This window comes from Rhinatrema bivittatum, chromosome 2, assembly GCF_901001135.1.
Source record: "Rhinatrema bivittatum chromosome 2, aRhiBiv1.1, whole genome shotgun sequence".
NCBI lineage: Eukaryota > Metazoa > Chordata > Amphibia > Gymnophiona > Rhinatrematidae > Rhinatrema > Rhinatrema bivittatum.
This window is the reverse complement of record NC_042616.1, coordinates 599421405-599449322: the sequence shown is the minus strand read 5'-3', so window position 1 is coordinate 599449322 and position 27918 is coordinate 599421405. Positions and strand designations below refer to the sequence as shown.

The 27918-nt window shown below is 43.5% G+C and overlaps 1 protein-coding gene across 2 annotated transcripts in view; it reads left to right on the top strand.

The window, feature by feature from the left end:
* NPC1 (NPC intracellular cholesterol transporter 1) overlaps positions 1 to 27918 on the top strand; it is a 108582-nt gene that overhangs the window by 21968 nt on the left and 58696 nt on the right. For both annotated transcript variants that reach the window (XR_003854783.1, XM_029591131.1), the window contains exons 3-8: positions 15524 to 15630; positions 17039 to 17214; positions 24136 to 24303; positions 24598 to 24844; positions 26230 to 26306; positions 26609 to 26979. Coding sequence is in view for 1 of the 2 variants with exons in the window: in XM_029591131.1 (XP_029446991.1) it covers positions 15524 to 15630; positions 17039 to 17214; positions 24136 to 24303; positions 24598 to 24844; positions 26230 to 26306; positions 26609 to 26979 (1146 nt within the window). In the remaining variant the exon portion in view is untranslated. The remainder of the gene's footprint in view (positions 1 to 15523; positions 15631 to 17038; positions 17215 to 24135; positions 24304 to 24597; positions 24845 to 26229; positions 26307 to 26608; positions 26980 to 27918) is intronic.

Below are 27918 nucleotides of genomic sequence, written 5' to 3'. Positions count from 1 at the left end.
CAGAAATGAAGCATTTGTTTAATATTTCTGCCATTTCTTCGTCTCTCTCCACACATTGATCCTTTCCACCTTTCAATTTCACTATACCACTTTGAACTTTTCTCTTTTCACTGATGTATCTGAAAAATGTTTTGTCACCTCTTTACCTCCTTGGCAATCCTTTCGTCTGCTTGACTTTTTGATGTCTTGATTAATTTCTTCATCTCCCTCAGTTCTACCAGATATTTTTCTTTGTACTCCTCCCTTTGGGATCTTTTATATTTCTGAACGCTGTTCTTTTAGCCCTTATTTTGTCAGCCACCTCTTTTGAGAATCAGATAGGTTTCATTTTGCTTTTGCTTTTCTTTACTTTTCTAACATAGATTAGTTGCCTTGGTAACTGCACCTTTTTAGATTGATCCACATCTCTCTCGTTCTTCCTCCAGGTACTTCCCCCATTTCATCAAAGTCCGTGTTTTTGAACTGCAAAAATCGGGTCTTTGTGCTTCTTTTGTGATATTAAACCATACTGTTTGATCACTGGTGCTGAGGTGGGTGCCCACCTGGACATCGGAGACATTATCTCCATTAGTGAGCACTAAGTCAAGTATAGCTCCTTCTCTTGTGGGTTCCATTGCCATTTGTTTGAACAAAGCTACTTGCAGGGCATCCACTATTTCTTTACTATTATTAGATTCTGCAGATAGGATTCAGTCTACATCTGGCATATTAAAGTCTCAAACTATCACCACTTCTCCCTTCTTTCCTATCTTTTGGATGTCTTCAACCAGATATCTGTCCAGCTCTTCCTTTTGGTTTGGAGGCCTGTAAACCACTCCAATAAAAATGGATGCCCTATCCTTTTTTAGGTCGGCCCATAGTGCTTCTTCATTGCCCCATCTCCCTTGCAGTTCAGATGCTTGGATATTGTTTGACATAAAGAGCCACTCCTCCCCCTTTCCTATCCTCTCTGTCCTTCCTTAACAAGTTATAGCCTGGTATTGCCGTATCCCAGTCATGAGATTCCGTAAACCACGTTTCTGTGACAGCAACAACGTCCAAGTCCGCCTCCACCAATTAGGGCTTGCAGATCTGGGATTTTATTGCCCAAACTACGAGCATTTGTGGTCATAGCTTTCCAGCTTTCTTCATTCAGTTTACTGCTGTTCCTGGACTCCTTTTGTGACCTCTTTAGTTGAGTTTTGTTATCCACTTTTCCCTTAGCATTTGTGCAAGGGAAAAGATTAGTGCCTCTGACAGTCATCCATCACAGTGAGCTTTTTTTCTTTGGTTTCTGATCTGGAATTTCTGTATGCATTGGGTTTCTTCTCTCTTTTCAGATAACACTTCAATCTTTTTCTCAAGAACTTCTTCAGTATTTAATACAGAGAAGGCATTTTGTACTTTTTGCACTTGATACAGTGTGTGTCTCTGGATCACAGGTCTAATTCTACCAGAGCCCACTGTAATACTGCTTTTTGAGTTCCTTAATGCCCTGTGTGAGTGGGGGGGGGGGGGGGGGGTACAGTTGTGGGCTGCACAGCTGTCAATGGGTGTCTGTGGGTCACAGGTCTTATCCTTCCTGAGCCCACAGTAAATCTTTTTCCTTGACTTTTGGTTATTCTGTGGTAATGGGAAATTAATTCCTGAATAATGTAGGGTGGCTGAGACTTTCTTTATTGAAGCTAATTCAGCTTTAACTTCAGCCAGTTCCTTTCCCAAGGTAGAACAAATGGGGCAAGCCTTAAGTTTCCATATGATTACCCTCAGTATAAAGGCTCCACAGCAGTTGCATTGGATAGTCCTCATTTTTGTAAATTTGATGAATAACACTTAAGGAATTACCAGTCTATATAGTTGACAAATTTTGTATGCAGGTAGATTATATCAGAAACTCAACCCCAGGGATGGGTGGGTAGTGGGGTAGGGTGGGAGGGAGCTAAACAGTTACCCTTGGTCAAGGTTGCTCTCAGGACCCTGTATCTGCTATTGCGTTTGACAATAGCCTCCCCCAGATTGGCTTACTGTGTTAAACCTTTTTACTTAGCTGGACACAAGAAGCTTTAGTATTCCCTGTATTCTGGCTGAGCACAGCCCTCGAATGATCTAATTGCCCCCCCCCTGCTGGTTCTGTGAGTCTGTTGCCCAAGCTGGTTAGAGCAAGGCTGTTCCAGTAATGCTTTCAGTTTTGCCTTAAAATTAACTTCACATCAATTTTTGGCCCCAATATTTATATCTAGACAGTGATTTTTAATAACAGCTATATGTAATTAAAGATATAGATTAAAGTGTAGAGTGATTATAGAGACAGGAGTATCAAGAGGATTTTTTTTTGGGGGGGGGATTTCTTGAAACAATTAACCCACAGCAATTTAATATACAATCCCAATATCTGAAAGCAGAGAGAGAGAAATATGAAAGTACAGACAGCAATATATTCTATCACAAAAGCACTCTGAAATTAGAATATTCCTTATCTGTTAGCTGGATGCTTCAACAGTCTATTCTGCTTAGAGACAGCCCTCAAATGGATTTATTCATTGCAGATAGTAGGCACAAAATCCCAGTAGAAATTAACTGACACATATTAACAGTAAAATGAGATCTGAATGGAATGATCTTATTTGATTGGATGTCCATCAATCACAGTAAAATAATCAGCATGAATAAGTCCATAGTGAGAGATATTTGCTGCGGCCATGGGATTCTGTAACATTGGTGTACCCTGGTAATGCATGATAAAAGGATACTCTGATACAGCAGCTTTATGTTCTTGAAGATTTATAATAGATTGGGTGTACAGTTTGATGGAAGTCCCATTTAACCAACAAATACATGAACTGGCTTTTGTTGAAAGAGACTGCAATAACAAAGCAGAACTTGGACTTTGCTGTCTGCTGCTTATGCCAGTCTTAGTCATAAGTAATTCTGCAGGTAAGAAAAAATGCATTTCAGCTCAAATTTAACTTTCTAAACCAATGCATTCATTTTTTTTCTAATATTTTATTGAATAAACATTTAACAAGCCAACACCAAAAACTCTATGCAGATCATCTATTACACCCATCTCAGATAAAGTAAGAGTACATATACCATAAAAGTATTCCTTAAATTATCCGTCCTTCCCTCCTGCCCCCCACGTAACGAACATCTTATAATAATGGGTCCACTTTCAACTTTTCATGCAATATAACAGCAGAGAAATCAAACAAATACCAGGAAGTAAGAATTCCTAACATTGTAAATCCATACAACATTAATGATAAATGATACTGATGATTTGCGAGTATCATTTTTCCCCTCATCCAGCCATTGGTGAAAGGGCCACCATTATTCCTGAAACTGAAAAGGTGATCTTTCCGCAGGGCTGTCAGTCTTTCCATATAATGAATCCATTTTATCCATCTGACCATGTCTGGTACACTAAACTCTACCCACCTCACCATCACCACCCCTTTTGCTGCAGTAGCTATAAATCGAACAAGCTTCTTTTTCTGATCCAAAAGACCTTCCACTGAAGGTACGACACCTTTTTTATCAAATCCTGTACAAATTGATATATTTTGATCCAAAATTCCTGAAGGGCAGGTCAGGTCCACCACAAATGAAAAATGTCACCTGTGACTCCACAATTCCTCCAGCATTTACTACATAACAAACATTTTTTGTAATCCTATGAGGGGTTATATGCCTCTTAAATAGTAAGTTATAACCATTTTCTAGCATGAGCTATGCCCCACCGTAGTGTAATAGTTTCCAAGTTCCTTCATCCCACGCTTCAGCGAGATCCTTTCCATGCTAGTATGTGTCTTACTATTTCCTTTTGGAGTCTCATTCAGAATAGTATACAATTTGGATATAGTTCCCTTAATTACATTTGCTTTGCCACAATACCCTTGAAACAAAAGTTTCCCTCTTATCAAATCTCCGCCCACTCTTATTTACAAAATACCACAGTTGGACATAAGCATAATAATCGCTTGTAGATAACAAGAATGCTGTTGACAAATTTGTAAAAGGGAACCATCTTTTGTCCCTGCCAAACTCGCTCCAACTTCATCAACCCTTTAGCTTCCCAATTGTGGAAAACCGTGTAATGTCCCCCTGCTGGAAACCCCTCACACAACCCAATAGGTGTTGAATAAAAATAAATCCCTATCCCCAACAAGTTGTTTTTTGTTTTTTTGTTTTCCATTTTCCCAAATTGCATTCCGTACATGGAGAGATTACTTTTAATTTTCCCTTTAATCCAGAAGTTGTCATCGCTGTACTGCAGCCATATTCCGTTCAATGTCCACCCATTTCTTATTAATCTGGTTATGACCATCTGCCACAGCTTTTAGTTGAGAAGCTGCATAGTACTTAGATTGGGAACCCCCAAACATAACTTATGTAAGTGTAAAATCTGTTGAGCAACGCTTTGTGCTTTTTCTTTTCTCTTCCAAATAAAAGCAAAGATCTTTGTAATGTGTGTTTAAAAATGCATCAGGAATAAGGCAGGGAAGAGTTTGAAAGAAATAGCCTAGTCTTGGTAAGAGCGTCAACTTTACAGCTGCAATTCTTCCCATCCACAATAAAGGTAAATGTTTCCCATTTATCCATATCTTGTAGAACAGACTAAATCAGTGGCGTATAATTTAGTCTAAACAGATCATCAAATGCAGCCCCCACACTTCCCCTAAATATTGAATTGATCCCTTTGACCATTTAAAGGGAAAGATATTGTTCAACATTTGAAGATCCGTTAGGCAAAGTACATAAAATTTCTTATTTGTGTCTCGATTTTAAAACCCGATACTAGACCATAATACTCAATTTCAGTTGAGAATACCTTCAGTGAACTTTCAGGATTTGAAAGAGGACAGAATATCAGCATAAAAAGAAATGTTATGTTGCTCCTCCCCAATTTAATCTCATTAATCCCCTTATGTTGCCTTATTTTTGCAGCAAAAGGTTCTATACTCAGCGCAAATAACAGGCGACAGCAGACATCCTTGTCTGGTTCCCCTCTGGACTTTAAAATTCTCTGAATAATCCCCATTTAACTTGATGCATACTTTAGGACCTTCTATGCAATTCTCACCCCATGCAAAAAAATCCCCCAACTCTCATCCTTTCCATAACCAGAAATAAAAACGGCCAGTGTACCCAATCAAATGCTTTTTCAGTGCCAACAGCAAACACCGAGGAAATGTTTTCCTGCCTTGCATAATGAGTAATATTTATTATTTTGCTCACATCTGCTGCCATTCTCCCAGGCATAAATCCCTCTTGGTCTTGATGCATCAAAGGAATAACCATCCTTTAATCTTTGAGCTAAATTTTTTGCTCATTTTTAAATCAATATTTATAAGTGAGATTGGCCTGTATGAACATCATAAAGTGCAGTCTTTCCCAGGTTTGGGAAGAGAAATTTATGCCGTCCACATTAGTAGTCTGCAAAAGCTTTCCCTCCTCTCTAATGAAACTGTCGTCACCAAAGGCCCTACAATCACTTTTTCATTTTTTTTTTTTATTTTATTTCTGGATTTAAAAAAAAACAAACCAATGACAAAACATTTGTATACAGATATTGTAATGGTCTAATATAATTTCAAATATTTCAAAAATAATAATCATTCTCTGTATGTTCCTTGAGACAATCACTTTTTTAAATCTTATTCCTCTAGCCTTCACTGATTTAAGATCAGTTATAGCCCACAGCACTTCAGTAGCCGTTATTGGATTGCCCATAGCTTCTTCCATTTCCCCATTTAACCGTGATAAATCAATCCCAGAAAGAAACTGTTTAATATCTTCCTCAGTTTTAGTGTCCTCTCTTTCATATAACACTGCAAAAAATTGATTAAATCTTCTTCTGATGGCCTCACAATCCATCGCCATGGACCCCCTCCCTATCTCTGATTTTGATAACTTGAGTTTGTGACATCTTATTCTTTAGTTTTGAGCTGCTAACTTTCCAGCCCTATTACCATATTCATAATAGGTTTGATTAACCAAATCTAAGTTAAATGCTATCTTGCCTGCTTCTGATAAATTTAACTTATATCTAATATCTTCAAGTTCCCTTAAAGATCTGAGGGCATTTTTGGTGCTGTAATTCCACTACCTTTTTAAATCGGTTTCAAGTTCTGAATTTCCTTTTGTTTTTCTTTTTTCTTATGAGATGCCACTATTAATCTACCCTGTATTACTGCCTTGAGGCAGTCCCATAAAACTACTGGAGTTACTTCCTCTAAATCATTATGCTATAAATAATTATTGCATTCCGGATCTGCTGCTCTGTATCTATTGTTTAATTTAAAAAAAAAAAAAAGACAGTTTAACTTCTAAAATCATCACCCCCCTCGCCCTTATTTAGATTCCCCATCAATTCCCACCGAATCGGGGCATAATAGACCAGGATATGTTTCCAGTCTCCACCTCTTTTGTACCTACAGCTAAAGATCTCTCCATCAAAAAGTAATCTATTCTTGTATATGTATTATGCAGTTTGAATAAAAAGAATAATTCCTAGAAGTAGGATTTTGTGCCCTCCATTTATTGACCAGATTCCATTTTCCCATGAACTTTTTAAATATAATCCTATCGACTTTTTTTGTTTTAAGTTGTTCTGAAGCCAGTAGAGCAATCCACGGCTGGAGGTCTAACCATATTAAAATTCCCCCCACCACTATTAATTTCCCATTCCTAGAATTAAGAAAATGGTCTGTTCTGTAGAGTCTCCTCAGGTTTATAGTAGGACAAGAAACATTAGCTAGAATACAATATTCATTTCTGGTGGTAATATGAACAATAATAAATCTTCCATCCACATCGCGATAAATGAATCAACCTGAACCATCAATATAAGTATTCCAACCCCAATATGGGGCGAATGTGAAGCATAAAACTTATGTACTCAAATCACTTTAATGTGATGCTCATCATGCTTCCACAGGTGAGTTTCCGGAATAAATGATACTGATGCTTTTACTGATAATTCCTTAAACAGAATTTTACATTTAAGGAGAGTTTAATACTTTTAACAATCAATGAAACAAACCTAATAGCAGCCATCTAATGTCCTCTTCCCACTCCTCTACCATCCATAACCTTATATTACTGCCTCATATCAAACATCCCATTTTTTTTCTTCTTCCACCATGAGTATTCAACCGACGTGATATGTACCAGTACATGAACATCGGTATATAAAAGCTCTTAAATAAAATAAATGTTAGTGATCCCAGCAAAGAAAAAGATATCTCTCCTTTCAACCTCTCCTTCCCTCTATTTCCCACAAAACCATGAATGCATTAACAGAATGACACCTTTCCTGGGAATGAGCATCCCATGCTCTCTCCCCCCCCCCCCCCCACTCCACACTCTTCATCCATTATCATCATTGGCAACAATGCTCCAACTTTGCAGCCTATGGAATATTACTTTAAGAACTATAATAGGGCTTTTCCTAGCATGTAGCAGATGGAGACGGATCAGATTTCAATCTGACGTCAGCCCCCAGTACATATACCCCTGCAGGAAGTGCAGCTACTCAGTATTTTCCATCTCCATAGCAGTTAGGGACTATCTGCACGCTCTCAGAGCGTTAGACCAAAATTAAAGAAATTTAAAGAAGAAACCCACCTGAAGACGAGCCCCACACTCCTGCGGTGATACCCTTGGGTCCCTCCCCCAGTTGAGTTTCCCGAGGTGATTTCCGTGATCCCTCTGAGGTGAGCCTCGGTCCGGTGGCCGATTCGCGGCAGGGACCTAGCCCCCGAATCCTCGGGCGCGGCGCAGAGGCAGCCTCAGTCCGGCGGCCAAATCGCGGCGAGGACTTAGCCCCCGACCTCGGGTGCAGCTGAGAGGGAGTGGGTGCACCCCCTCGAGCGGGGCGGTGAAGGTATTTGCCCTCTCCCCCCCCCCCCCCCGTAGCCGGAGACCGCCCGGAGCGAAACCGGGAAGCGCTGAAGACAAGGTAAGGTGGAAATCTTCTACTTAATCCGGTCTCCGAAGATCGAGGAAGAGCACAGGTTGGCGATCGGATTCTGTGCCACCGGGTTGATCCGCCCTAGCAGGGCTAGGCCCCGGCTGTTCCAGGGTCTGCCCACGTGGAGACCCTCCGAGGAGGTCGCCATATTGCCCGCACGCTCGCCATCGCCATCTTGGCCTTGTTCGCCGCGCCACTCGCCGTCCAATCCAAGCGCACAAATTAAGCCAAGCGCACAAAATTATTTGTGCGCATAATCTTATGCGCATAAGTTATGCGTACATCTGCGCGCACATATCAGGCACAATGGAGCGCATAGGAACATACGCGCCCACAGAAATGGCACCTCCAGAAACAGGAATAAAAGCTCAAGGCCTCTGCCCAGCATGCCACATCAGAGCCGCACAGAGCGAGGAAGCAGACGCCCTATGCGCACACTGTGAGGAGGCCCTGGGAGATCCAGGTCAGGGCCAGTCCCACCCAGGGCCCAGTGCTAGCTCCTCAGGAGGTACCCTGGACCTAGCAGGCCCCAGTGAGTCCATCCTACAAACGGGGACCCCCAGGGAACCGGCGCCCCTCAACCTAGACCCAGTGTCTATCTCTTGGGTAGAGTTGTTTAAGGGGATTCACGCCTTTGTCAAGATGCAAACTGAACCCCGGGCGGACCAGACATATGCACCACCGGAAGACCCTCACGCCCCAGGACCCTCGGCCTAGGCACAGGCTCCCACCACCCAGAAGCCCCACCTACGGGAACACAGATTTCTCTGAAGAGGAAGTCGAGCCCCTTGAGGAGGGAGAACTTCCCTCGGGGACAGAGCCACACCGAACCATGAGACGCTTCTTCTCAAAGGATGAGCTTCCGGACCTTGTATCCCAATGCCTATTGGAACTCGCTATCCCGGGCCAAGGCACCTCAGGGGAACCTAGAATGAACCCGCTGCTGGAGGGCCTGCGACAGACGTCTCGCCATTTTCCTCTTACAGGCGGCACAACAGCTAGTTGACCTGGAGTGGAATGCGCCGGAGTCCTCGTTCAAAGGGGGCCGAGCCTTATCGGCCATGTACCCCCTGGACCCAGCGACCAAGGAGCTTCTGGCGTGCCCTAGAGTGGACGCCATAGTCTGTGCGGTCACTAAGTGCACTACCATCCCAGTGGAGGGAGGAGCAGCAGTCAAGGATGCACACGACCGGCGCCTGGAAGCCATACTGAAACAATCATTTGAGGTGGCAGCCATGTCCCTGCAGATTGCGGCCTGCTGCACCGTGGTGACACGTTCCTGTTTTATCCCAAGCCAGGAACAACACCCCGGGAGAAGACATGGAATCAGCACTATCATTCTTCACTGATGCGGCCTCCGATCTACGTAACTGGCCCCATGAACTACGTAACGAAACCTCTACTCCCAAATAAAAAAAAAACCAAAACTTAAAACATGGCTCTTCCTTCAAGCCTACCCCTCCTTATCCACCCACACTAACCCCTCTGTCTCACTTGAAAAATCTTAAAGCACTCCTGAAACATGACATTTTCCCTTCCTTTAGCTAACTTATTACTAGATTCCTGTAAATCATCCTTTCCTTATGTCCTCCTCTAAATCTAAGCACCACCCCCCTTTTTAGGCCTTTCATTTCTCCCCTATAGTTTCTCCCGAAACTTAGCAATTGCAACGATTATATCATATCTTGACCCATGTATATAGCCTTCCCTCCCCCCCCCCCCCCCCCCCCCCATCTAACCTACCTTAGTTGGAATGTACTTCTAAGTCTCTGGTTTCTTTTGCACTCATGTTGTATTCCAGTTATTTGTTAACGCCATACCTACTTGACATGGTTTCTAAGTTTTATTTTGGTTCCTTGTTGCTCTCTTGTTGTATTCCAGTTACTTGTAAATGCCATACCTACTTGATATGGCTTTGAAGTTTTCTGTAAACAGATACGATGTGCAAACTGTTGTCGGCATATAAAATAAATAAATAAATCTAGTGCGCACAGCAGCCAGAGGAGTGTCGTCCACAGTGGCAGCCAGGAGACAACTCTGGCTTCGAAATTGGTCTGTTAACGCCTCACGAGAATGCCCTTCAAAGGATCCCTCCTCTTCGGCAGCGAACTAGAGAAACTGGCCAACAAATGGGGTGACTCCCCATTACCTCGCCTGCCGGAGTACAAGGCGAAGAGAAACCAGCGTCCCTTCCCCAGGTCCACCAGAGGCAGAAGCTCACAGCGCTTCAACCCTTACAAGAACAACTATCAAGTGCCCCGCCCTATGGGCAGGAACCAGTCCTTTCGGAACAAGCACAAGAAGAGGGGAACCAGCTTGGGTCCAGGCCCCAGCCGCACCCCACAATGAGATCCAGCCGACCCATCCAAGGGAAGAAGCCATAGGGGGCAGGCTAACCCTATTCTACTGCAGATGGGTCGAGAGAACTTCGGACAAGTGGGTCCTAGCCATCATCCGAGAGGGGTACTACCTGGACTTCTTTCGAACCCCTCCGGACAAGTTTGTGGAATCTCCCTGCCATGACCCCCCGCAAGAGGGTGGCAGTGGAAGCTACGCTGACCATACTTCTGGCCCTCGAGGCCATAACCCTGGTACCTACACAGGAAATAAATACTGGACATTACTCCATTTACTTTATCGTTCCCAAGAAAGAGGGTACATTCAGGCCCATCCTGGACCTCAAGTCGGTCAACCAACACCTAAGGATCCCACGCTTCCGCATGGAAACCCTACGTTTGGTCATACGTGCAATACAACCAGGAGAGTTCCTCACATCCCTGGACCTGTCCGAGGCCTACTTGCACATCCCAATTCATCAGGATCACCAGCGCTACCTACGCTTCAAGGTCCTGAATCAACACTACCAGTTCCGGGCACTACCCTTCGGGTTAGCCACTGCACCCCGGACGTTCACCAAGGTAATCGTAGTGGTGGCGGTAACACTCAGGAAGGAAGGAATCCTCATTCATCCCTACCTGGACGATTGGCTGATCAGAGCAAAATCACCGGAAGAAAGCCACCAAGCAACCAGCAGAGTCATAACTCTACTGGAAAGCCTAGGATGGGTAGTCAACACAAACAAGAGCTCCCTTCAGCCCTCGCAGTCACTGGAATACCTAAGAGTCCGATTCAACACCAAGGAAGACAAGGTCAGCCTGATCCCCGCGAGGAGATCAAAGCTGTGGAACCGGCTCCAGACCTTACTGAGCGCCTCCCATCCCACAGCATGGGATTACCTGCAAGTCCTCGGTCTAATGGCATCCACGCTGGAAGTGGTGCCATGGGCACGAGCCCACATGAGGCCCCTGCAATGCTCACTTCTATCACGGTGGAGTCCACGATCCCAAACTACACCGTACGTCTAACTCTACCGGCCAGAGTCCAGACCCAGCTACAGTGGTGGCTACAGACTAGCCACATGAGCCGGGGATTAAGACTATCCTCCCCAACCTGGACCCTGCTCACCACAGATGCCAGTCTACATGGGTGGGGAGCACACTGCGAAGAGCTAACCGCCCAAGGGCGGTGGAACGAAGAAGAGGCGGGGTGGAACATCAACCGCCTAGAAGCACGGGCGGTCAGATTAGTCTGCCTGCGGTTCGCCCACAGACTTCGAGACAAAGCGGTCAGAGTGATGTCAGACAACGCCACGACGGTGGCCTACATCAACTGGCAGGGCGGAACCAGAAGCCAACAGGTCTCCTTAGAATAGACCCTCTGATGGCCTGGGCAAAAGCAAATCTCCAGGACATCTCCGCCGTCCAAATCGCCGGGAAGGACAACACTACGGCAGACTTCCTCAGCAGGGAAAGTCTAAACCCAGGAGAATGGAAGCTGTCAACCACAGCCTTCAAGATGATAGTGAATCGGTGGGGGACCCCAGACATGGATCTTCTAGCAAACAGATCAAACGCTCAAGTACCCAGATGCATCAGCCGCAGGTGAGATCCACAGTCCCAGGGGATAGACGCCCTGGTACAGGCCTGGCCACTGGGGACCCTGCTATATGCCTTTCCGCCGTGGCCCTTGCTGGGCACAATCATTCACAAGATTCAGCGGCACAGGGGGCTAGTTTTTCTGGTGGCCCCAGACTGGCCAAGAAGACTACTGGCAGGGAACCCCCTACCCCTGCCTCCACACAGAGACCTGCTCCAACAAGGTCCCATCCTCCACGAGGATCCAGCTCAATTCTCTCTTACGGTCTGGCCATTGAGAGGGCCCGCCTGAGAAAGAGGGGATACTCGGGGGCGGTAATAGATACTCTCCTCCGAGCACGCAAGTTCTCCACATCTCTAACATACATAAGGATCTGGAGAGTCATTGAGGCCTGGTGCGAAGACTACAATGTCAAACCACGCTCTTCTAAAGTTCCCGTGATCCTGGAATTCTTACAGAAGGGTCTGTCCCTCAACTCCATCAAGGTACAGGTGGCCGCATTGTCATGCTACGACTCCAGGAGCGAGGACGACAGCATAGCCTCGCACCCAGATGTATCACGCTTCCTGAAAGGAGTCTAACACATTTGCCCACCACTAAAGTGGCCAGTGCCCCTGTGGAACCTCAACCTCGTCTGGGAATTCCTAGCGGGATCCGCCTTCAGACCCCTCCGGGGACTGTCCCTCCGTCTGTTAACCTTGAAGATGGTGTTCTTGCTGGCCGTGTGCTCGGCCCGCCGCATCTCAGAGCTACAGGCCCTGTCCTGCCATGAGCCATTCCTCACTCGCCCCAGGGACCATTCAGCTACGCACGGTTCCCTCCTTCCTCCCCAAAGTGGTCTCACACTTCCACCTTAACCAAACCATCTCACTACCTACGATGGACGACTTGAAGAAGAAGACGGAAGAAGCCCGTAGTCTGCGCCATCTCAACATCGGCAGTCTCCTATCCGATATCTGGAAATGTCGGAACCAGTACGAAAGACGGGACCACCTTTCGTCCTTCACAGCGGAAAGAGGCACAGGGAAGCAGCCTTGCGGGCAACCATTGCCCGCTGGGTCAAGGAAGTCATCAAGGCCTCCTACGTAGAAGCGGGAAAACCACCACCTCTCCAGGTCAAGGCCCATTCTACCAGAGCCCAGGCGGTTTCCTGGGCAGAAACTAGAATGCTGTCACCTGCCGAGATCTGCAGGGCGGCAACGTGGTCCTCCTTCTATACCTTCTCCAGATTCTACCGTCTGGATGTTCAGGCTCGGGAGGACACAGCATTTGCAAGGGCAATCCTAACTGGACCACAGGCAGCCTCCCACCCAGTTCGGGAGTAGCTTTTATACATCCCATTGGTCCTGAGTCCATCTGCTACCACTAGGAAATGGAGAAATTACTTACCTGATAATTTCGTTTTCCTTAGTGTAGACAGATGGACTCAGCAGCCCACCCTCGGCTGCCGTTATACATGGTCCTTCAATGAATCAAGGGTAAGCCATGCTTTCATTTACCTAGGACATCCACCCTGCCGGGTGTCGCCACTTTCCGGTTGATCACACTGGCGGTCTCCAGCTATAGTCAACCAACCAGTTCAACTTAAGCTAATCAAGTTTTTAACTTTTGCTAGAACGTTAAAAACTTGATTATCTGTTAATCATATTAAGTTAATCAATCAGTCACACACATCCACGATGCTTTGCAAGGAAGAATACTGAGTAGCTGCACTTCCTGCAGGGGTATATGTACTGGGGGCTGACGTCAGATTGAAATCTGATCAGTCTCCAACTGCTAACAGGAGTACACTATACCATTGGTCCTGAGTCCATCTGTCTACACTAAGGAAAACGAAATTATCAGGTAAGTAATTTCTCCAATCATTAATAAAACATTTGAGCCAAATAGCAACCAGATAGCTCTTTGCTTAAACAAAAGCCCAAGCTAGTGCAAGTCCTTGGCAATTCTTGCCCTTCTTCAGGATACACCCAATCTTTGCAAGCTTCCATCGTCTATGTTCCGTCGTAGCCTATTACCACCTTCTTCTTTCCCAACACATTGCCACTTTGGTCTCTGCTGCCAGACCCCGTTGCAAATTTTTGAGTCCCTTCAGGAACAGATATTCCCACTGCTTTTAAAATCAATATGGCTTCTAGTGCGAATCCTTGATGTGACTCCACTTATCGTAAAGGCAGTACCACAAGGGTACAGCCAGTGGTATTGTATGTTTTCCTTGCGCAACAATAACTGCTTGTTCCCAACCGCCACACTTGTTGCATGATTTTCACTTTGAGTCAAAAATTGCATATGCAAGCAGTTATATCCCGGGGAACATTTTGTTTAGGTGTTCCTAGAGCTCTAATGAGCCTGATTCAAAACCATGTCCTCATTATTTACTTTCCCACCATCTTCTCCGCTAGCATTGAGAGCCACATGGCAGATTTTACATCCTCAAACGACTCCGATTCAGGTAGCCCTCTAATTCTTATTTGATTGCTGTGATCTGTTTTCCAGATCTTCTACTTTATGGGCTAATTCAGCATTGCTCTTACTCATACCAGTCATCGCCGACTTTAACTGCGCCATCTCCTGTGCTTGGTTTTCCACGGAGGCCTCTTCTTCCTCCACCTATCTCCTGAAATCCACAAGTTCTGACTGAAATTCAGAAAGTGTCTCATCTCCTCCTTGATAGATGTTATCTGTTTGGATTTCCTGAAACCTCAGTCTGAAATCTTCTAAGTCTCCTCCTTTACTTTGAACACCTCTCTCATCATTGTTTCCCATATCCGCCGGTGACACTTACACTGCTCAAGACCTCAAATCACGATCCTCCAGCATCGAATGAAAAATGCTTTAAATCAAGGTTGTGTGTTTGGGTTTTGTTTTTTTTGTGTTGCCATTTCAGCACAAAATGAGGATATCAAACTCTTGCTCACTGTAAGGTCAAATATTCCAAAAGCTGCAGTTTCTCAATTTTGAAGAGAATATGAAAGGAGCTATTAGTTTAAGCAGCCATTTTCTAGGGATGACATCACTGCTTCTCCCCTCCCCAAAAATACCGCATTCTTAGAGGAGATGAAGGGACCTGTGTGCTGGTCTCAGAAACCCATGTACGTCATCGCCTTTGCTGGATCAGTGAAAGGTGTCGTAGCTTTTCAAAGAAGGCAGCTTTCTGCAGGACTGAAACGTTTATTCTGCGAGAATTCACCGTGGCTAATTTTCAGTTCCGGACTGGTTTCACATCATTTTGAAAGGTGTTTACTGGACTAACTTACTTGAGAGAGATTTGTAAAGAACTGGACTATGTTTTAAAAAGGTTCCTTGAGCAGATGATTAAAATAGCAGAATGAAAATAAGCCACCATGGGGGATGGACATTAGCGGGCTACAGTGCATGAGAGAGGCTCCAGGATGGGGGAAATAGCTGTCTTCACCTTCTGCTAGAAGAAGCAATCTGTGCTGTGACCATTCTGAGGCAGCATTGGGTGTAGTCTTCCTCATACCAATCTCTTGTTTTCTCATGCAAAGGGTGTTAGTCTGGCATGAAGATTGGTGAAGTGTGCTGCGGGGTCATTTGACCAAGTGACTTCAGTTTTTGACTGGTGGTAATTTTAGCTTATTTACTTATGTGTTTTCCTTTTATTTTTTAAAGGAACTTTGTCCTGGTTTTTTATTTGACAATGTCAGCCTCTGCTGTGACGTTCAGCAGCTCACCACACTCCAGAACAGCCTGCAACTGGCCCTGCAGTTTCTGTCCAGGTATGTAGGGGAAATTGCTTCTAGCAGGCTACCAAGTAGGTAGGCACTTTTTTTTTTTTAATTTTATTCTTCCCAGCAATTTCTCAGTTATTACAAGAAAAGAAATTACTGAGGAAAGTCTCCCCATTTTTATTGGTAATTTTTTTTTTTTCTGTTGACACAAACACTGAGAAATTTCTGAGGAAAAATAAAAACTGAAAACAAAGGTCCCTACAAGTGGGGGGAAGCCACGCATTCGATTTTTTTTTGTTTTGTTTCTCAACTTTATTTTTTTTTTTTATAGCCCTTTTCTAATAAGATTGAAAGGTGAACTCCATGAATTACACACTGGCTGCTTTTTATTTATTTATTTTTTTTTTACATTGAGTACTAATTTCCCAAATGTGCATGGGACATGGAGAGGCTGCACAGGAGTGTGTGGGGTCTTGTGTGCTTGTGTTTGTGAAATTAAGACTTTGTATGCTGTATGTATTTAAGAGAGCTCAGATCTGTTTGCATGAATCCATGGGTGGTTGACAGAAAGTCCATCCTGTGTGTGACAGAGGATGCCTGTTTTTGTACGCATGGGTGTATCCTTGCGATTTCTGGCCTTGTGCTGTCTTCAACTTTTGCATATAAGCTTCCATTACTGATCAGTTTGCAAACATTAGTTGTACAACATAAGGAAAAATGTGCACTTTGCATAGTCTTGGATGCGGGAACGGATCTTTTATCAGACACTGTCCACATGCGCTTATGTTTCTGATGCCACGGAACTTGTGGGCATAACTTTCCTGGCAGCTTATATGTAAAAGTTGAAAACACACAGATGGAAATCCATGTCAGCATAAAGCAGTCCCCTGTATGTCAGTCTAAAAAGCAATCCAGGTAATATTTATATTTTCTGTCTCTTAAATTGTTAATTTCTTTCATAAGCTTTTATTTGCAGTTTCTGTATGTGCATGTACCTACAATTAACCCTGCTTGAGCTTTACTTGCATACTTTGCTAGTATTACTGTGCAGGCAGCACCCTCTGACCCCTGCAGTGCCACAGTGAGAGAGAGAGAGCACAGTGCGCCAGGACAGGACGTTCCTTGGAACCTTCCCCATGCAGAGCCATTGCCTTACAAAGCCCCCTCCAAACTCCACATCTGTTTGCCCCACCTACGCCAAACTTCTCTCTACCTCTTTACCTCCCCCCCCCCCCCCCCCAGGTTTTCTCTTCTATCTCTTCTCCTTAGCTTCTGTCTGCTTCCTCCTTTGTCTTATACATTAGTAATCCCTCACTAGGCCCCGTCCTCGTGCACAGCCATATCGCGAACTTGAAGATGGATTCTTGAGGCCTAAACTTAGAAATCCAGTTTCTAATAAGTGTGTGTGTAATTTTAGTTCTCTCTCTCTGTCTCCCCTGCCCCCTCCACTCCATAGGTGTCCATCCTGCTTTTATAATTTTCGGAACCTGTTCTGTGAGCTGACCTGCAGCCCTCATCAAGTTCAGTTCCTGAATGTTACAGAACGTAAACCCTATGTTGACCCTGTTACCCAAAAGAACAAAACCAGCATCTTAGCCCTGCAGTATTATATTGGAGAGCGTTTTGCAAATGGTAAGCCCAGCTTCCTGTATATTTTTCATTCAATGTGTGGTGTAGAAATGTTCTGGAGTGAGAGGATGGGAGGAAGCCCTGGTGGCTTGAGGCAGGATCAGGGAGGCCCCATCCTTGGCTTTCTGGAAAGGAAGGGAAATGCCAGAAGTGGTGGTTGTGATGCAAAACTGTGGGGAAATTGAAGGGAGTACATCAAAGTACATTTTCTAAATAGTCTGAGAGATGCTGCATCAGGAGAAGCCCAGATATTTTAAAAAGTCAGATTTTAAACTTATGCACAATTTGTTGGCTAAAATAAGCTATGACTGAGAAGTTGTCAAAGAAAAATGGAAGATACCTAGAAGCACCCATTTGTAAGACATTTTTATCTTTTTTTTTTTTTCTTTTTTTCCCTTTAAAGTTAAATATTTAGGTGGGGTATTTTTAAATTAATTCATCCCAGGCTGGTGCCATATTAAGTTCATCAGAGGGTACCAGGGGAAAGCAGTAAAACGTGGTGTCCTGCTTCTCTGTTCAGGAACCAAGGTGGGACCAAGTACCTCAAGATCGTTGAAAGGAAAATGCGGTTTCCCTGCTCAAAGAGAGATTGAACTCAAAATGTAGCAGTTATAGACTGAGTTGATGAGAATGCCAGGGAAAGTTGCTGGAAGCGTTAATAAATGAGGAGATGGCTTTATACACGGAAGGAAGGGGAATGATGTAGAACTGAGCGACAGGTCCCACTAGTTCAACTTCACGGACTTCATTGAGAATCCTTTTCAGCAGATTTGCTTAGCAAAGATGTTTTGATATTGACGTGGTAAAGATTTCTGTTGCAGTGCATCAGGAATGGCTTATTTTTAGGTCATGCAAGGTGGCGTTTGGAAATGGTATTTGTGAGTGGGTAAGCTGACCAGTCTGACTAAAGAGGAGGCACCAGGGTGAGAAGGGATCCCCCATGGGAGTCTGAGCCTCTGCTTAATGGCCTTAGCCCTCCTCTAGATCCTAGACGAGAAATGAGCATGCATTATTACACTTTTATAATTTGTCTTTGGAGCCACTACCAAATTATCGCATTGTACGTACGCCGCAGGAGTTGCTGAATTTTATAGAGGGATGAAGATCCCCCTAAGCAGATATTCAGAGGAAGGTGTAGTACATAAGTGCAGAGTCAATGCAAACCGCAGCCACCATAGAAAAACAAAAATCTAAAGAAGCCCAAGATATGGTGGAACCAATGAGCATTTTGATATAGGGAAAAATTTCGATAATGCAACACATTGTACACAGCACTGTACAAACACACAAAAGACGGTCATCTTGAAAGCAGATATGGGAAAAGTAACCTGGGGAATAAAAGGGAATTTAGTACTTAGCTGAAAATTTATTTATTTTTTTTTTTTAAATTTAAAAAGGGAAAGCTTGTAGCCCAAAGTGTTAGCATCAAATACTAAGTAACTGGTTTTATGTATGTAATGAATGTAATCTGTCAGGCTGACCAGTCAAGAAAGGTGTGCTGTAAATAAAAAAATATTAAAGCATGTGGCAATCTTTATTCATACCAAGGTTTGGGTGCACCCTGCAACCTGCTTTGAGGGAACAACCTTTTTTGCTTAAAAAAAAAAAAATCAATTTTTTTGCTCATAGTTCTTCTGTCTTGTGCTTAGCTTGGGACAACAGTCTTAAGAAAAACAGAGAAATAGAAACAGCCTTAAATGCCCCCTAATTTATACCTCATCTTCCCAAATCCACCATACTGCACCTATGTACAGCCTGCATTCAAAAAAGAAAAGGGAAAAAATTATACACAAAGTATCTTATTAAAGTCTGAATTACCACCTCTTTTATATCAATCAAAATGGGCTTTTTTTTCCTGCCATATGAGGAACTCTGAAAGCTTAAACTTAATAGCCTGTGTGTTCCACTGGGTGTCGAGTATTTCCAGCTTAGTTTAGGGACAGGGACATGAGGTGACTTGACTTTAATATTGCAGTTGCTAAAAAGATCGTAGCCCGTCTGACTGCTTGGTTACTGGATGAACACATGCATCACACTGCTTTGAGCAATTCATTGCATGATTCCTGCGTGCAAAATGTCAGTCTACTCTGACTTAGCCAGCAGCGTCAAGTAGAGTCCATGCGAGTAAATCATCAGCTCTAAGATGCTACTAAAGCTTTCTCTTGAAAAGTAAGACGTAGTCTGACTTCTTGATGAAACATTACTTGATTGCTTCTGTTAGAAGGATGCTTGTGTGCATAGGGAGAAGAATGGCCAGCAGGAAAGGGGAGGTGATGCCTCTGATTAAGTCAGTTATTTGCAGTACTGTGTGCAATTCTAGAGACCAGACTTTCAAAGGGATATAAACCAAATTAAGTTGGTCCAGAGAACAACTGCTAACATGTTCAGCAGGCTTCATCGTAAAGCATATGGGGACAGACTTAAATATCTAACCGTGTATATCCTGACGGAAAGAGGAGATGGGGCTCTTTCAGTGGAAGTGGTAAAATCCAGGACCGTATCAGAATTCAAGCAAGCCTACGACAAGCACAGGGGATCTCGGAGGGTGAAGGGGAGAGGTGGATGGGGCTGTATGATCTTTATCTGCTTTAATAGCCTTTTTGCATGAATGATTATCTCCTGAGGTGTGCAGTCAATAGAGCTGCTGGGGAAGGATCAGAGCTCCAGGGGGGTCTAGGGTGGTCTTCACATGTACCAGTCCTGTACAGTAGGTGGCAATAAGTCAGGGTGACCCACAGAAAAACGCCCACCTTGAGAATTTGGAATTATTTACTTTGCTAACTATTTGTATTTCAAATAAAGTGTTTTCAGGAGATTGTGAGTAAATGTGCCTGTGCGGCTCTCAAGGTGTCCTAAGGTGAGTTCTGCCCTCCCCTCCCCCCCCCCTTTTTTTTTTTTTAAATTTCACATTGCTTTCTGTCTCTTCAGAGAAGATTTGTTTTGTCCTAATTATTGAGGGTTGTGGCATGTTTTGACCATTATCCATGCGCTTATGGTTTTATATGGTTACTGTGTTTTATGATTTAAGTATAGAGCATGCTTCCAACAAGGCCAAACTTGCCAGCAAGAGGGGAGACTTAGGCCTTATGTTAATGATTGGCTATGTTTCCCGGGAAAATCTGTTAGTCCCCAGGATACTGAAAGTAAAATGCGTGGCCAAGCCACGCATTTTACGCTCAGAAATGAACACCTGCCCAACCCAGAAAAGTCTGAGGAGGAAAAAAAAATCTGCCCACTGGTCAGCGGTCAGAAAAACGGATGCTCAATTTTACCAGTGTCCATTTTTTTTCCTGACCCAGGGCTGTCAGCAGGTTCAGAAACAGACTCTGATAAAATAGTGTCGGCTGTCTGGACCCACCTCTACGCTAATGAGGCGCTAGAGATGGACTTTGTCCCTAGCACCTCATTTAAAGAATCGCGCGCCCAGGAGAGGTGACAGAGAACGCATCAGGAGAGCGGGTACTCAACACAGAGCGCCCACTCTCCTGCGACTTTCTTTTATTGTAGTGGCCTGTTCGGGCACAACATTCTAAATTGCACATGCTTGACGTCAGACTCTGATCTGTCTCATCTCAGCACTAAAATCAGGGTACAGGTAAACTGAGATTCTTGAACTCTAGACACTAACTGCCTGGGCTGCCAGATGACCCACACTTTTTTTTTTTTTTTTTTGTCTGAAAGGCATGGAATTTAAGCAGTACAGTGTGGGGCTCTGTTATAGTGCCACAAGGACCCCCAACAGTTTGCGCATGTTCCACTGCAAAAAATGTGCTGAGTCATCAGGGCACGACCTCTACAAGAAACTGTTTAATGAATGAGAGCATGTTATTTTCCCTCTCTTCCTCAGGAGTCCCCCAGCACATGCATATTGCTCTGTCTAGGCCTTTCTTCAAGGTTTACCATCTTATCTTTTAAATCTGCTACTTGTTCCATCCAGCTTAGCTATGGAGATAGTGAGACTCCCAATCCTCAAACTCCAAGAAACATTGCTCTAGCTCTTCAATCCTAGGGGAGAGCTTAACTGGAGCACTTTTTAAAGATTGGCATTACATTGGCCATCCGCCAGTCTTCAGGTACGATAGATGATTTTAATAAGCTACAAATTATTAGTAATACGTCTGCAATTTCATTTTTTTGTTCTTTCAGAACTCTAGGGTGTATACTATCTGATTCCAGTGACTTTCTACTCCTTCTTTTTTTTTTTTTTTTTTTTTTAGTTTGTCAGTTTGCCCTATTACTTCGTCCAAGTTCACTGCAATTTGTTTCAATTCCTCCAAATCATCACCATTAAATACCATTTCAAGCACAGGTATCTTCTCAACATCCTCCTCAGTAAATACTGAAGCAAAGAATTTATTTATTCTTTCTAGTAAGGCCTTGTCTTTCCTAAGTGCACATTTAACCCTTGATTTAACTGTTCAACTGACTCAAGGCTTCCTGCATCAGATGTATTTGAAAAAGCTTTTATGAATTTGTATCTGTACCACAAACTTCTTTTCAATTTTTTTGCCTATTTTATCACTGTTTTGTAGCTAACTTTTCCTAGTTGCATTTCTTTCTTTAGATTCTCTTTCCATTTTTTTGAAAAGTTCTTTGGTTATAATAGCCTACCCTCTCTTTTAACCATGCTGGCAGTTTAGCCTGCCTTCTGCTTTTTTTTTTTAATTTTTATTTAATGCATGGAATATATCTGATATGGGCTTCCAAGATGGCATTTTTAAACAGTGGCCATGTCTGATGTAAACTTTTGCAGTTGTATCTTTTTTTTTTTTTTTCTGTTTTCCTCATTTTATCAGTCTCCCATTTGAAAGTTAAATGCTAGAGCATTAATTTTCCTTTTTGTCCTTCCTACAGTTAAGTAAAATTTGATCACGTTGTGATTACATTGGCCCTCTAGTGTTACGTCTTGCTCCAAACCCTGCATTCCACTAAGAGTTAGGTCTAAAGGGCACTTAGTTTATTTGTAAGTCACCTATGCAGATCAGTGTCTAGTGCCTTACTAAAATCAAAGTACACTACATTTAGTGCTCTCCCTGATTCAACTCTTGGCCCCAATTTGTCAGCATGCCTCCCTCCTCCGATGTACCCACATGATCCCCAGGCTGGCCAATAGCAGACCGGCCTGCCCAAATATGGAGAGCCACACAGCTCGCTGGGACATGAACCCTGGAAGTTAGCTGTGGGCCAACTTGATCCTATCTCCAGCTTCCTGTAGCAGTACTGGAAATTTTACAGTTAAATGACTAAATGATAAAGCTTTACTTACTGTCTAATTGTTTAACAGTTTTTAATCTTTCACATTCCTAACTGGAAGCCCAAAGGAGCAGGCAAAATCTCCCAGGTGTGGGTACTTGTGTAGCTGGAAAAAATCCAAATATAAACCCAACCAGCACTGAACCATTCATATTTGAAGTGCAATTAAACATTCAAAAACCATATTTTTGCAGGCATGAATAAACATGTGGCTAAAGGTGAGCCAGTTGATACAGCATATCTGTCTTTCAGAAAACATTTGACAGTCCCTCAGAGTCCCCTCATGAATGTCTCCTGAGGAAATTAAGAGTTATGGGATAGGAGGTAGTGGATTGGGAAATGGTTAATAAAAGAGAAAACAAAATAGGACTAAATAGTCAAATTTCTCAATGGAGAAAAAAGACTAGTGGAGTACCAGAGGGATCTGTACTGGGACTGTCTTTTTAAAATTTAAAAATGAGCTGGAAATGTGAGTGAGTGATCAAATTTGCCAATGACACAAAATTATTCAAAGTTTTAACCACAAGTTTGCGAGAAATTGCAATAGGACCTTGCAAGGCTGGGCATCCAAATGGCAAATGAAATTTAATGTGCACAAGAGCAAAGTGATTTGCATAGGGAAGAACAACCCAAATTATAGCTACACAATGCAGGGTTCCATATAGAGTTGTCACTTAGGAAAAGGCTCTAGGTGTCATCGTGGATAAAATGTTGAAATCCTTTGCACTGTATGCAGTGGCAGCCAAGAAAGCAAATAGAATGCTAGAAATGATTAGAAAAGGAATTGGGGAAAATCGGAGACTATCAAGATGCCTTGTATCACTCTCTTATAACCACACCTTGAGAATTGTATGTAATCCTGGTCACTGCATCTCAAAAAAGATGTAGCAAAATTAGAAAAGGTACAGAGAATGGTAACAAATGATAAAGGGGCTAGAACAATTCTTCTATGAGGAAAGGCTAAAGAGGTTAGGGCTTTTAAGTTTGGAGAAGAAATGGCTGAGGGAAGATATGATAGATCTATAAAATGAGTGGAGTGTAATGGGCCACCACAAATTGGTGGTTTATGCTTTCAAAAAGTACAAAGACTAAGGGACATGCAATGAAGTTACTAGGTGATACATTTAAGACAAATAGGAGAAAATAATTTTGTACTCAACACATAAGTAAACTTTGGAATTTGTTACCAGAGGGTGTGTTAAAATCTTTTAGTGTAGCTGGGTTTAAAAAAGGTTTAGAGAAGCTCCTGGAAGAAAAGTCCATAAACTATTATTAAGGTGGAAACTTGGGGAAATCTATTTACTTTTGGGATCCTGCCAGATACTTGTGAATTGGATTGTTCATTGTTGGAAACAGGATACTGGGCTTGATGGACCTTTTTGGTCTGACCCAGTATGGCAAATGTTATGTTGTAGGTAGTAAGTGTGTGGCTTGCCATTTCATGAGACCTATCCAGAGTGCGTCCAGCTCTCACCTACCTGATGCAGGTCTCCAGGCTTCATAGAGCCAACTCAAGTTCCTTGCCAGTGTCTAGCAATATGTGCCTTTGGGGGGGGGGAGTTAACCCTTTTTTTCCCCCTGTTTATCTAACTGGGGATTTGGTGTCCCCCCTACAGCTCACCATTCTGCCTCGGCAGGACATTAAGCCAAGCATCCCCATTTCTTTTCTAGCAATGTACAATGCCTGCCGTGATGTGGAAGCACCATCAAGTAATGAGAAAGTGCTGGGGCTAATGTGCGGGAAGGATGCCAAGGACTGCAACGCTACCAACTGGATCGAGTATATGTTCAACAAAGATAATGGCCAGTCCCCTTTCACCATCACCCCTATCTTTTCAGGTGAGGAAAGAAAATTGTACGGCTGATCCCAGACTGGTGAAGTGCTGTTGGGTAGGCACTTCCGACACTGGTGTAAAGCCGCATGTGGTACATGTCTTCGATGGCCTGTCTAATGGGAGGGCAATCTTAAGATTTCCATCAAGGCTGGAATATTTTGACCCATTCTGTTTTTTGCTTTTTGTTACTTTTGACTTGAGGCATGATGTGTCTTGTGGCTTTAGGTTTTGCTTTGTTGTGGATAAAGGTGACTGGGTAAAGGCAGTTGGGTAACCTGTGACTATGTTCCTTGTTTAGATGTTCCCATTTACGGAATGAATCCCATGAACAATGCCACCAAGGGCTGCGACGAGTCTCTGGAGGACGAGCCGCCCTGTAGCTGTCAGGACTGTTCTCTTGTCTGTGGGCCCAAGCCCCAGCCCCCACCACCCCCTGTCCCCTGGACCATATTTGGCTTGGATGCCATGGCTGTCATCATGTGGGTCTCCTACATGGCATTTTTAATTCTGTTTTTTGGAATAATTATTGGCACTTGGTATTATAGGTAAGTGGAAATGCTCTTTACATGGACAGAACTTGATCTGTGGTGGTGGTGATTTTTCTGTTAGGTTCCAGGTCAGTGATCTGGAATGACCTTTTTGAAATTGCTTCCTCTTTCCCTTTTGTAGGTGGAGGCTGCCGCTGACCCTGACCTGCTGTTTTGGGGTTTTTTTTAGTGTTAATTGAGAAATCCCTAAAAGATTATATTAGTTCTCCTAAAGAGATTCTCCTTGTGCTGTCTGTGAGAGAAGGGTCCTTGCAGACATAACCAGAGATTCAGGGGTTTACGCATCCTAGTTTATCACTTAACCAACCCCTAAAAATCCCATCTTGACAGCACATGTGCTTACACGCCAACAAACGTGTGTGTTAGGGATTTTAGTTACAGCAAACATTTTATAGAAAGGACAAGGTAGGGAAAGCAGAGACAGAGTTCTTGTTTCAGTTTATAGGGGCAAATCACAAATGTACATATTTCATTATTAACTTGTTACCATGTATGGAAAAACTATCAGATTATGTATGCCCATATCCTGTGACATCACTGCATTGATCAAATATTGATTGTTTATTGATTTAGTCATCTCACAGTTATCAGTCTGTGGTGCTAACATAAAAATTCACATTAGCAGGTAAGGTGTTTTTTTTTTTTTTTGGGTTTTTTTTTAAATTAAACTCTTGTCCCAGATTTTGAAGCAGTCAATTGCCCTACTGGTAACTTAGCAAATTTACAAGGTTGTCTTACACATCTGTGCATAGCGGTCCTCTCTAACGCATCTTTCACCGGCTCGTAATGAGAGGCTTCTGTGTGTGCACCTTGCTGTCTTTATCTTGTGGCAGCCAATTCCTCACCCTATTTAGCTTTGCATCTCGAGGTTGACTTGCAGTTTTGCAAAATCAAGTTCCCTCTGCCTGGCACAGGCCTGCGACTGTCATCCTGTGCCAGCTGTATACTCTGGGAGGGACTGGCTTGTCTCCTAAAGATTCACTGGTCCCCTAGTAATCGTTTCACAGTGCTGGACACCCCACACATCCTGCAGTCCAGCATCATAGTGATGAGCAGGGATGTCTCTGGTTGTGTGTCTCTAGATGGAAAAAGTTTGGGTTTTTTTTTTATCATGCAAATATTTATTTTTATTTTAAAACAAGATGGGGCATTTTTCTATCAATTCTCCTAGTCCTTTAAACTCCTATAACTTCGTCTGACTTCTGATTTTTGGGGGATCCTTGTATTTTTTGGGTTTTATTTATTTTTTTATTAGAAATGGGCTTGTGAGTGGAGCAGACCTCTGGTGTCCAGGAAAGCTTTTGTGTCTAACGCTGAGGATTGTGCTGTCTAATCTGGTGGCAGAAGAACCCCGTGCTTCAGTGTTTTCCCTCTTCTTCCAGAAAAAGACGTCTCGTTTCAGAGTACACACCGATTGATGGCAATTTATCCTATTCCTTGAATTCTGGAAAGCACACAGGTATGAATGGGGTTTTGGCTTAAGTGGCAATGTCTTGACTGTGTGCTACTTTGCTGATGTGATATCAGAAGAGGAAATGCTTTAGTTACCGTTTGCATTTCCCTACATTCAACAGTTTGTAATTTAAGGTTGACATATTTCATTGTTTTTGTATGATATCAGAAGGGACACAAATGATTTGGACCCTGTGTAGATGGCAGTTTCTGAAGCTCCATTCTATGTACTAGCAGTTAGGGAGGTGTTTGATCCTCTTCATGTGGTTGTTCTGTCTTTTTTTTTTTTTTTTTTTTTTTTCGCTTCAGGCGAGGCCTCCTGCTGCGACAGACTTGGTGAGAGGTTCGAGACCTGGCTCAGGCTTACGTTCTCCAGGTGGGGGTCCTTCTGTGTCAGAAACCCCTGGCCCGTCGTCTGTTTCACCCTGATATTTGTTGCCGCCTGCTGCGCGGGGCTGACGCACATGAAGCTCACCACGGACCCTGTGGAACTCTGGTCCTCTCCCAGCAGCCAGGCCCGCAGGGAGAAGGAGTACTTTGACTCTCACTTTGGACCCTTCTTCCGGACAGAGCAGATTATTGTTACGGTTACGAATAGCTCAGGAGAGACGTATATGCCATATCCTTCAGGGGCCGGTATACACTTTGGGCCACCTCTGGTCAAAGACATCCTACATCAGGTAACAAAACTTGCAATCCTCTGCCCAAAATTATATTTTTATCTAGCAAGATTATATGCTGAGTCGATATTGTCCAAAGTGCTGTACAGTTAGCTTGACAAGCAAATGGGGCAGAGCTTTATGAAAGTCTAAATCTGGCCTTTCTGTGGGGGATGCTTTTGGCATGATGATGTACATAGTAATAGAGTAGATGTCAGCAGATCAAGATCATTTAGTCTTCTCAGTCTGCCTGGCTATCTCTGGCAGATTTTTTTTGACCTGTGTGGAAATTTTAAGTTCAATCCTACTCTTGTGAAAACTGCTTTGGGGTGTTTGATATCTGCACAGTAGGCAAGGACTTCTGGTTTAACATCTCATTTTAAAGGGAGTTTGTAGGACCCTGTCCTTTTACTTCTGGTTCAGTACTGGCTTGAGAGCCCTGCTGCTGAGTTTTTAATGCCACTTTTTGCACGGCCAGGTGTTCCTCTGAGTTCTCTCAGGCCACGTACTAGTCAGACTCAATTCTGCTTAAGTTGTGAAGTCTCCTGGGATAAGAGCTCAGTGCTGTGTCACTGCAGACTGTCCTCTGAGCTTGTATATGTATGTACACAGAGTAAAGTGTTAAAACCTTGAACCTTGCTGCATAGTGAGTTCCCTGTCTGTCCCCGAATCAGTCCAGACTGCTGAGTTTATGCATCCCTGCCTGCAGGTGGATACAGAGAATTTAACTGACACTGCTTCATAATCCCTGGTGCCACCTGCAGTTCCTCAGTATTTCTGTCTCCAGCAGATGGTGGCTGGTGCATACACCTGCAGTTTGTCGTTTGCCCATTTTTGCTTCTTGGTTTTTTTCCTTTCCAATTGCAAATAGACGTGCAAAGTAAGAGTGACATGAATAAGAGCTAGAGACCTCATTGGTTATTAGTTTAAAATTTAGGTATTAGTACAGGGGTGGCCAGC